We start from the raw sequence: 11,973 nt of genomic DNA, 5'->3' as shown, positions 1-11,973 counted from the left end.
GCGCAATGATGGTGCCAACTTGGGCCAGTGAAGCTACGTCCTCCACAACTAGACTGAAGAACAAAACGACAGCAACTTGTCTGTTCCCCTTCCCCGAATTCCCCAGCACTGTTCCCATCCCCCAATTCCCCAATAAAAAAAAATCTTTAAAAAAAAAAGAACATAGCCTGCACATAGTAAGTATAAGTATATGTATAGCATCTAAATCAAGAAAATCAAATAAAAGCTATCAGTACACAATTTATTCTGACAAAGAACAGAATATTTTTCTCTTTAATCTTGACATCAAGACTTTCATGATTATGAAACCATAGAAATTAAATAAGCATTTTCTCTTTCAAACTATGAATTCTTGGGTTTTTTTATATGAAAAGTATAACCATTAATTCATTCTTTGTGTTAGTGGTTCAAAGGGGTAAGGGAGGAGTGTAAAGTTTTCCTTTCCCTGTTCTCTTTCAGTAATCATTTTCAGAATTTAATCTTTGTGAGAGGGCTGAAAAAACATGACTTTTTTTTTTAGAAATTTTTATTGGGGAACAGTGTGTTTTTCCAGGACCCATCATCTTCAGGTCAAGTAGTTGTCCTCAATCTAGCTGTGGAGGGTGCAGCTCCGTGGCCCATGTGGGAATCAAACCGGCAACCTTGGTGTTATGGGCCTGCACTCTAACCACCTGAGCTTACTGGCCGCCCCTGAAAAACATGACTTTTATAAAAGCAGTCATAACCCCACCTGACTCCTACCCCCCAGCCCCAAGGATTCAGGAAGTCAATGACATCTGGGCTCAACAGACCCTTCTAAACAAAAGGAAAATATATCAAATGTTAAGTCAAGAGCTGGAACCCAAAGGAACAATCAGATTGATCATTTTCACTGGCACGCCATGCCATGGAGAAACAATACATAACATAGCAGGGTTAAAGGAAGGCCTTGGAGTGCAGTTACCTCTTTGCCAATCCCCATGTGGCATGATTTACCACTTGGTCTTGTCTTGGTCTTTTGGAGTGAAACTACTTCTGTAAATAAGTTATTTGGGGACTCATGAGAAATAATTGATTTTGAGTATTACAAGATAGTAGAATGTGGATGAACTTGGGTTTCTATTAAAAATTAATAAATTTGCAGAACAAGGTATGACTTGGTGCAGTATTATCTTTGCTTATGGGTGAAAGGTTTGCCCCTGGTATGGTGGAAAGACCACTGAGAGCTTGTGAAGGGACACCCACCAGGGCCTGGTATATCATGACATGACAGCAAGAGCCATCTCTGGACAAGGAGATCCTGGACTTTCACCAGAAACTCCACTTAGAGCATTTAAATTGAAGCGCCATATACTGTTGGGCTTTTTCTTCCCTGTGGCAATGGTACCCCTTTGGCTCTTTTACCAACCTACATTGCTTCTTACAAAGAAGCCCTTCCAAAAGAGAGACAGCCATGTTGTTTATCCACTAGAGTAGTCCACAGTCAGAAGGTAGAACTGGTCCTTGGCCCTCTGGGTTCACCATCCTGAGCTTGGGCAGGTCAGGGAGAGTGGGGACCCAAGGCCTGAGGAGTGGCACATTATTGGCACTTTTGTCTGGGGAAATGAGCTTTGCAGGGGACCCTGGTTTCTTTAGGTCTCATGACCGTTTTAAAACTTCTCTCTTTATACTAGGGCCCACACAAAGGGTTTATTTCCCAGATCCTGAATTCCCTTCATGTAAAATACTGCATGGCGATCTGATTATTGCTTGTGAGACGAAAGACAGATTTTCTCCAACTTTGGTATTTCATATGTCCTTTCTCGTCCCAGTTTTCTTATATCTTCCCCATCTCTCTCCTCAGTTCTGGTATTATTTAGTGTTTCCATAGCCTGTTAGAGCCGAGTTCCTTGTGATCATTTTTAGTAGTTACCCAACAAAGCATGTGCAGAGCATGAGCCAGTACTTAGCCAAAGAATGAAATGGAAAAACTCCACCAAACCCAGCTTCATAATCTTCTTTTAATAAGGCTCTACTGTGTCGTTTAGTTTGGTCTCTGTTTTTAAAACTTGAGCCTCCATCAACCTATGTTAGGAAAGGGTACTACTATAAGGCATACTGCATAAGTGATTTAGACTTACAACTGAACTTAAGAATATAGTGGACCACTTCCTAGAGTTAAAAAAAAAGAATGGGAAAGGACTTGAAAAAAGAAAAGTTTCTCGAATATAACTATTGAGTTTTAAACTTTTGCTTATTTCCTAAAGGCCTATAATATTTTGGAATTTCTTTGTGTTTTTCTAGAACAGGTTCCATATTCTAACAAATTTCCTACTTGCCTTGTTACTTAATCATAAATATATTCCAGAATACTCCCTGGCATACTCAGTACCTATTTGTTCACACTCTTTAGCTTTCTACGTTTCTTCTTACTAGGGCGTTGTTTCTTCTTAAGTATAATATTCAACAAATGCCGCGTGCTATTCTATGACTTTTCATAGGCATTTCCATAATTACCCTTTACCTCTCAAAAATCCAGCCATTTAGCTGTCTCACCAATGTGGAGCCTAACAAAATAGCAAAAAAACAACTGCTGGCTACTATTAGAGTTTAATATGTTCTGTTTAAGAAGGCAGGGAAACATGATCTATCTGGGAAATCTTATCACAAATATTCGATAAGGTACAGTACTAGAATCAAATGTATCAGGGTGACTGTCAGCAAAGCGATTCATCTCTTTGGCTTTAGTCTTCTTCTCTCTTAAATGTGAGAGCTGTACTCAGTGATCTCTAAGACCCCTTCCAACTCAAAGATGTCTACAATCCAATGATTCCCCAGCCACCTCCTCTCTCCAGGACTTTTTGCTCATCTGTAAAATGAGGGGGTGGAAAAGGATCAAAATCCTATGTGTGACTTATTTAAAGGAATGAACGTCTAGCTAGCCACAAAACCTACCTATCTAGAATGGCCATTCCTCTAAGGGTATTGGTCAATCAAGATTTTATTGTACATTAATACGTAGTCAAAAGGACCAATGTAGTGCTTAGGAAAACATTTGGAACTGGTTAAAACTGTGGAAGAGTCCTAATTCTCTGTAGGGAATGTTGACTTTAATATATATGTAATTACTATTTTGTTGGCTATTTTCTCTCCCCCCTTTTTAGAGGCTAGAGTCCTGTTTGAGATAAGAGGGGGTGTGTGCGCACTTGCACACATCACATAGTAGCCTAACAAGGTTAAGTTTTTCTCCTGACAGTACTAATCCCCTGTTCCTGTTCCTCAGGGTACTGTTGATAAGTGTATCCAGAGTCACACCCAGAGTAGGTGAAGTGCACGGCTGGACTGCCCTGCATCCCAGCATCTGTTCCCTGCCATGGTATCTGCTTTCAAAAGTCTAAGTTTGCGGAACTGGCTGGAACTGATAGAGAGGAATGCACTAATCCTCTGATACTGACTCCAGAAGAGGAGGGTGGGGCAGACAGAATGAGAAGACCAGAATTTTGGGTTAGCTGCCAGCATGTAATACCTAGCCATGATCCTTTCTAAGCATGGATGGAAGAGAGTGACAGGATGGAATCAGCTCTTCTATGCCCAGGAACGTTTCACCTTACGGAAGTAGGAAGATGAATCTAAGTCTCATTTCTCTGCAGAGGACGGCCAGCCCAGTCTGGTTTCAGTCATGGTTTCAGTACTTCTTTCACCCTTGCCATGTGGTGTCTCGGTTTCTGCCTGGTGTTGAAGCCCTATTAAATTCTGGCCATGCACGCACTCCTTTCTATGCATCCAACCTTACTTCTCACAATTCCTCAACCCCATTCTAAGATGCCACAATTTGCTTGGTACGTTCTCTTAGAGCTTTTGTTCTTTTCATTCTTCCTAACCGGATGTTCTCCCTCTATTTGACCACTTAAATCCAACTCCTTCTTCAGAATTTAGCTGAAGTCCCACCTCTTTCATCAAGTATTCCCTGAGGACTCCATGCTTGACTGCTCCCAAGCATTCACGTAACCCCAAGTTTACATGTATTCATATTCTTTCCTGTAGAATACATTAATTTTGCCTTCTGCACAGCTATCGACATGGAACGGAGTACACGCTAGGTACCCATCTAAACCCTGATTGGGGGGTTAAGTTTCACATGCAATCCTGTAGTTTGTGTGTTTGAAAAGAAACATGCTTGTGTTCCAGTCTGCCAGGGCAAATGCAGTGATGGTAACAGCCATAGCAGGCCATGCGCGGTGGGCAGGTAAAGGTAGCCTCTACTACTGCATCTCCTGGCTGATCCTGGAAAGAAATTTGTAAAAGGACTTTGAAATAATAGAGCCATTTAACGTGTTTGAGAGTGAGTGCGTATGTGAGACAGAGATTGAGAGACAGGGACGACGAAAGGGAGATACATGGAGTTTGGTTATTTCAGGTAGTACAATATTCATCCCTATGCCCCTCACCTCCTTCCCAACACACAGCTTCCTTTTATGTAATCTTGCTCTCTTTCACTTCTTCAGGATCCATCAAAGCTCATCGTTAAGTTAAAACACGACCAAACCTTCAAGGTCAGCTTGCTAGACTTGCAATTTCTGTCTCTGTCTTTGCCCCACCATTGTCTCTTTTCTTCTCCCAAATTAGGTAAATCCTACGGCCCAGTGTACCCACGCCTTGCTGAAGATGATCTACTGCTCCCACTGCCAGGGTCTAGTGACTGTGAAGCCATGTTACAACTACTGCTCGAACATCATGAGAGGCTGTTTGGCCAACCAAGGAGATCTTGATTTTGAGTGGAACAATTTCATAGGTGAGCAAGCGATTAATGTATGTGTGTTGCTGGAAATAGCTCAGCTTCCGGCCACAAGGAATGCTAGAATTGTTAGCTATGGAATTTTGTTCGTTATTTAATGTTTGCCAGAGTTTGAACTGCACTCAGAGCTCATACCATGCTACAAGTAAATGTTCCCTTGAACTAATGGTGACATTTCTGAAAACATTAGACACAGTGAATACCAAGCTTTCATAACAAGAAAGTGACTTTTTGACATTTTCCCCCAAAGGTCAGTTTTAGTTACGCATCATAGGCTTCTGTCCATGTAAATGCTGGTGTATAGCCGTCACTGCACTGCGGAAGTGGCTTTTAAAATGTTATATCTGTTACACTGCACCCAAATCTTCTGCAAACTGGCCGGATACTTACTGGATATCTGGATCAGGTGAAACCTGATTGTGGAAATCTAGGGATTCTGTTTCTATAGAGGATTTGACAATAACAGACCGCTCGGGTGAGAATGGAAAAGCTTTTGCAGTGATAATTTTAGCAGTAAATATTCTCGCATGTACTTCAAGCTTACAGAATCATTACTGGAACTCAGCAATGTAAGTGAAGTGGCCACTTTCTCAGAGGGTTAATCATGATTTGGGGGAAGGACAAATTAAGGATAATTTAAATGTCCAGTCATCAACTCCCTTGATGCCTGCTTAATGCATATGTGAGTCCTGAAACATCAGTGGTGAAGCTCCTAATGCTGAGTGCCAGTGGGGCTGGGCACACATACTAATAGCTTATAAAAACAAACTCGGATTTTTTCCCATCCCCCAGTCACATTTGCATAATTGCAGAATTTGTGTGTCTTTATAAGCACCTATTTTTCACTTATTTGTTCACACCAGGGGAACATGTATGCAATTTTCTGGCTTTTTTTTCTGGGGGTGGGGGGAGACTGGCGATGGGGAATGCTTTTTAGTCTGCATGAGAGCTAATTACCATATTAACTCTTTTTGAAAGTGCATCAATAAATTGGCTCCAACAGATTCTTGAGAACACTGACACAGGAAAAAAAAAGATGTGAATATTAAGCACTTCAGCACAATTGTAGCCTAAATAGCTCAAAGCTAGAAGACCTGAAAAAATCTTCTACACACAGAAAAGCAGGATCCCATGAAAGGGAAGGCGTAAGACCAGCAAGACACATACGCACAAATGGCACATCATGCCCAGAATGAAGCCATGGGAGAGACTGTTGCTTTAAAATATTTCCCATGGAAATAAAAGCCCATGGCATTTGCAGATCTAAAGTTGATGTTTTTCTTTCTCCTTTTTTAATCCCACCATCACCCCCGCACCCACATGTCAAGTCTGCAGGTCACTTTGCTAAATTTTTTTTTTTAAGTTGGGTAGCCCTTTTCACTCTCCCCTATAACGTCTGACACACTACTTCACTGGGCAAAGGAGTAGAATTTGCCACATGGTACGAAAAAAATGTATGGTGACTGATTTAGTTTTGCTAACTGTTCTACAGACACATCAGGAATAGGTGCAGAGCAGTGTGTCACTTGTACTATACTATTATTCTAATGTTCTGGACAAAACTATAACTCATATCCTGTATTAAAATGTAAATTCTTCTACATATTTTTTCAAGAGTTTGCAGGTCCATATCAAAAAGCAAAACTGTACTCTGGCTTGCTTAATAATCAATGTTTTCAACCAGGAACTCTACAACAAGGAGGACTTAAGTTACTGTTCTTGCATGTTTTAAAAATTACATTTGTTATCTTTCAAGAAACAAAATTAAACCCAAGTAGAAATTGATAGGCTTTCTAAATCAATTTTGTCAGTTACTTTAAATGACAGTTTTTGGAGGGATGAGGTGTATAATTGTATGTAAACTTCATTTTTAATGGGTATTTTATTCTTGATTTTTAATAAGCTGATATAAAAGGCCAAGAATAATAGACATTGTTAATCTCCAGTGCTTTTTCATGAATTTTCACAAGGGTTTAATTAATTTGCTCTGTGGTTGCAGAATTCAGTCCCAATTTACATGCCTCTGCGATAAGTTCTTTTTTTTTTTTCTTTGCAAGGAATTTTTCTTTCCCCTTTAAATGATTGCAGTTAATGAATGATCAAGGGCTCCCCCATCCACCCTTCTTTAAATCAGATCGTCGGGTTAAATCGGAAAACTGCCTTTTGTTCTTCCAGTCGGGTCATGAGGCTGAAGATGTGGGTTTCTGATTATTGGTGGCACACTGGAAAAGGAATCACTTTCCCTAGTGAGAAGCCGGTGCTTTGTTGTTTGGGAGGGGGGAGCGACTCAATGCTAGTATCCTGAGCACCGAAATCCTGCAGTTGGACTAGACCCTCTAAGAGACCAAGGATGAGTTTTCTGAAACTGCCTTCGGGCTGCCATACCCTCCCTTTTCCTCTCTTTAATTGCATCTATTAAAGTATTGTGGGCCTTTATGGAGGTAGATCCAGATATTTGAAACACCCTGGACTTGGTTCTGTAAGAGGGTGGGGATATGAAACCTTGAGTTTGAAAAACAAACCAAATACTGCCCCTATACTCCCACCACCAGAAAAGCCAGTTTCTGGAGCGTCATAAATGATGCTTAGGTAGGTGCCCTTGTTCTCTATCCCATACTGTAGTAGTGTTAATGTTGTTTGACTCCTAGCCAACCGTACCAATGTCACAGGTTGCTGCCAGAGGGAATTTAGTATTGGGATTGCTGGTGGGTTCACCAGCCAGTTCCCGGCAGGAGGTAGACAGTCAAATAACCCATAAACAAGAGCCCCACGGCCTAGATCAACCAGAAGAAAACCCAAACTCCAAACCAACCACCTTTGGATTTCGCTTGGCGCATCTAATCAGGGCTGGCTGCTGCAAGGAAGAGCCCAGTTGATAGCCAATCATGACTTCTTCCCCCAGGGGTTAGGGGGAGCTTTGGCTTCTGGACTGCAAGCCATAGGCAGATTGCGCCCTCATTCGCATTCTTCAGCCGCGCAACACACAACGCCATGGCACCGGCCCCAACAAAGGCCCGGCTTCACTCTCCATTCCCAGGCCCTTGTGTATGGCCGGCCTGCTCACTGTTTACAAAGACGCCAAACAGCCAGAAGAATTGGGGTTTATGTTTCCTTTCAGTCTTTCACAAACACATTAGTGATCTGGCCTTTCCTTGCCACTAGGGGAATAAGTAGTTACAAAATGTGCTGTTTTCTCTTGCTTAAATTCTGCATTTTGGATGTTTATTATCTGTCTATTCATAATATTTTTATTTGGAGCAAGGGCCGACTTCTCAGCTATGAAGGAATGTGCTTTCTGTACGTGGCAGCCCTGCTGCTTTGACAATGATGAACACATTTAAGTTGTGCTCCACTTGTTTACAAAAGTCTCCTTTTGCTAGCACATCAAAAGCATTTTTTCTCTCCTCTAGTACAATGGTATATTCATGCTGGCAGCCTTTACTTAGAGGTTGGAAGCTTGGAAGCGTCACTTTATTGGCGCTTACCACAATGCAATCTGAAACTTCATTTGTTATTACTTTAAAAAAATTGCATTTCACGGAAATCTATTTGTGGTTTGTGACATCGGAATTGCAGTTTAGAGAAATGACCCTGGGCTTTAAAACGCTGTGTTGCATTTGTTCTAGGTTGAAGGTGAAAGGTTGATGACCAAATTTGGTTTCATTGATATGCTGATGCTGAAACTTCTTTTCACTAGAAAGCTTAGGTAGAAGTTCAGCTGTGGCCTGCAGTGTTCTTTGGGAAGGACACACAATCTTCTGGAAACTATAGCAGCTGTCCTTGGACTACCTGAAGGCTGTGGATAATGGGAGCCTGACTCCTTTTCCTGCCGTGCTTTAAGCACTAGAGTGGAAAGGGGAGAGAACATAATTACATTTCTAATTTTGCCCAATAAGTATCAGACCAAAATACAAAATCTCATAATCTCAACAAACACGCACAGCAAGAAAACAAGTATAGCGTATTTTGTTTAAGCGATTCAATGTGTACTAAAAAAAATTCTAGACTCCTCCAGCATGTAAAAGTGACTTGCAGGGCCGGCCGAGTGGCTCAGTTGGTTAAGAGCTTGCTCAAGGGTGCTAACTCTGAGCAACAGGGTTGCCGGTTTGATGCATGGCCTGAGCTGAGCTGCCGCTGAGTTGCCAACAGGTGGCAGGATGGCTCAGCTAAAAAAAAACAAACAAAAAAAATGACTTGCAGAGTAATTAGTGAGGACACACTGAGTACATCATTTGTGTGTCCTGTGTAGTCTTTTCACTCAAATATAAAGAGGTACATCTTTTGCTTTAGAATAAATTGAGGCCCTTATATTTGAAATGTGAAGTTTTTCTGACTCCAGAAATTGCATTGTTCAAAATTGCATTATTTGATGTCATTAGAATGCCTAGGAATACTTTTATTTGTGTTTTCTAACTGTGCACTCAGTGATGTGCAAGGGTTTCATTAAAAAAATAATAATAAAGAATTGGTATACCAGGATTTTAACAGATGTGTATTTGACTCTTGTAAATGGAACCTGAAATGAAAAGATCCTAGGAAGTCTGGGAGCACTGGCATGTTATTCTGCCTCTAGTCTTAGTTTGTCAGCTGGGAGCTAGCTCAGAGCCTTACAGTGACAGCCTTTGACACACGGAAGAATGAATAATCAGTATAATAGAAGATTCCTGATTGGGTTTCCTTGCAGTGGAATGCATCATTCATCTGGCCACTTCACACTTTAGAGAGCTAGTGATACATAGTGACTTAGTGCAGTTTGGTGTAATAGAAATAGGTATAAAAACATGAATTCATTATGATGAGTGCCTTCCCCTCACCCCCACAGGGAACAAAGATAGTAAAATTATCAGACCGATTATCCCAAGCTGAACGAATGATTTACTTTTTATGCTGTGTTATTCTTCCCTAAACCTCATGTCAGATGCCATGCTGATGGTGGCGGAGAGGCTAGAGGGCCCTTTCAACATCGAGTCGGTCATGGATCCCATCGATGTGAAGATTTCTGATGCTATTATGAACATGCAGGAGAATAGTGTACAAGTGTCTCAGAAGGTAACGAAGGCAGGATATTGGAAACGAGAGCCAGGAGCCCCCCCCAGCTTGTGATGTGACTTCCCTAATATGATCACACTTGCTCCAATGCAGGCTTTCCAGGGATGTGGACCCCCCAAGCCCCTCCCAGCTGGCCGAATTTCCCGTTCCATCTCTGAAAGTGCCTTCAGTGCTCGCTTCAGGCCATATCACCCCGAGGAACGCCCAACCACAGCAGCTGGCACTAGTTTGGACCGACTGGTGAGCGCTTTGGCAAAAATGGCCATGTTTAATGACAAAGAACTGAAAACATTTGCTGAAAATTCATTTTTAGGGAAGACATACAAACGTGAGTCTTTCAGGTGAAACTTTCCAAGCAAATTGCATGTGAGTGTCAGTAAATCTGCCTCTCTTATTTTCTAGCTCAAAGTTCATACGTAGTTCAGGAAATGTAATGCAGTAAGTCTTATCTCAAAAACTCCCTGTTGTTTAACCATGTATTTACTAAGCATCTACTGTGAGCCCATCACTGCCAGTTATAAGATGGCTCAGGAATAAGACAGACCCTTGTTCTCCATAAGTCCCAACAGAGAGGGAAATGCAGGCTTTCCAGCTTACTAACTTAAGATGATGTTCAGTAAATGGTGGGATGGCAGAAGGAAAATAAAATGTAATCAGACCGCTTTATACACAGCAACATGTTGCAAATATAGTAGTAGGGGGGAACAGAGAGGAGGGGAGGGAGTACAGGAGGGCAAATGTCACAGAGTGGACAATATATAATAAGCTCGATCCTGCGTATAAAAGGCTTGCAAGAAGAGACAGTGTCTTATTGTATCTACAGGGCATGGAACCTGGCGGGCCTTGGATGGTAGTTGTAATGGAGAGGTAGAGGGGACAATGCAGCCAGCAATTCATTCAGATTATTTCAACTATTAATTCATTTGAGTGATTTTATACTTCTAAGTATAATTTTGATCCTCAGTTTTGTCTAGTGACTAAAGTTGAAAATGAATTGCATATCACTCTGGATATACTTTAGAAATGATCAAAAGGCACATCTGTAAGGTAGTTTTGTGTTGTTTTACAGGGGTCTGTCTCTTTTTTTTTTCTTAATTAGGTGACTGATGTCAAGGAGAAACTGAAACAGGCCAAGAAGTTCTGGTCCTCTCTTCCTAGCAATGTTTGCAATGATGAGAGGATGGCTGCAGGAAATGGCAATGAAGATGACTGCTGGAATGGAAAAGGCAAAAGCAGGTTAGCCTCCGTTGTATGGATTTGCACTCTCTCCCTTCCTAGATGGCTGGGTAACCTTCAGAGAGGGTTTTTTCAGTTGTCAATCAAGGGAGGCATCATGAAGCAATTCACAGTTGGTAGCAACAACACGGAAGCTTCTAGACGTTCTTAGTATGGGTTTTGCAGTGCAAGTATTGGGAAAGCACCCAGCTACTTGTACTGGGGCCAAAGTTTGTGGTAGTAGTCATATTCTGACATTCGGGCTCCACCAGGGATGAAGCCATTTCAGTAGTGTCATTTAAAAAATATTTAATACCTGTGTTTCTTTGTCCGATTGCCTGGCCTCATAGAGTACCAGCTCTTTAAAGGTCTCATTCTCTTATTTAATGTTGCCCTATGTCCCTCTCCTACACACTCAGTAACTTAAATAAGTACCCACTTTATCAGCACTTGACTCTGACACGCCAACCTCTGCAAAATGGGTAGCTTTCAAAAAGGTCAACTTGGAGAAACAAGATAAATACCCAGGAAAAGGAGAAATTCGATTTCATTAGAAATGGAAGGACTTCCAGTTAATTGTAATCAGTGGAAATACTAAAATCGCGGTAAAAATCTTTGATCTTCTGCAACTTTTTGTTTTACTGATCATCTCTCTTAGTGGGGTCATTTCTCATTTCAGGTACCTGTTTGCAGTGACAGGAAATGGCTTGGCCAACCAGGTCAGTAATCCCGAGGTACAGGTTGACACCAGCAAACCCGACATACTGATTCTTCGTCAAATCATGGCCCTTCGGGTCATGACCAGTAAAATGAAGAATGCTTACAATGGGAATGATGTGGACTTCTTTGATATCAGTAAGCATTTGTGGTTCTAAAGTACAAATTGTTCTTACATTCCTTGTGACGAGAACAAGCGGAATGAAAACGCTATTCGTCTTTGTATTTGTTTTTAATAG

The 11,973-nt window shown here is 41.4% G+C and overlaps 1 protein-coding gene across 1 annotated transcript in view; it reads left to right on the top strand.

Moving 5' to 3' along the window:
• GPC4 (glypican 4) overlaps positions 1–11,973 on the top strand; it is a 146,566-nt gene that overhangs the window by 132,505 nt on the left and 2,088 nt on the right. Inside the window, exons 4-8 of the mRNA XM_019661259.1 lie at positions 4,585–4,750; positions 9,672–9,802; positions 9,896–10,042; positions 10,902–11,038; positions 11,697–11,872. Coding sequence (XP_019516804.1) covers positions 4,585–4,750; positions 9,672–9,802; positions 9,896–10,042; positions 10,902–11,038; positions 11,697–11,872 — 757 coding nt within the window. The remainder of the gene's footprint in view (positions 1–4,584; positions 4,751–9,671; positions 9,803–9,895; positions 10,043–10,901; positions 11,039–11,696; positions 11,873–11,973) is intronic.

The sequence above is a fragment of the Hipposideros armiger genome, unplaced genomic scaffold (genome assembly GCF_001890085.2).
Source record: "Hipposideros armiger isolate ML-2016 unplaced genomic scaffold, ASM189008v1 scaffold_341, whole genome shotgun sequence".
NCBI classification, from domain to species: domain Eukaryota; kingdom Metazoa; phylum Chordata; class Mammalia; order Chiroptera; family Hipposideridae; genus Hipposideros; species Hipposideros armiger.
This window is presented reverse-complemented; position numbering and strand designations above follow the sequence as displayed.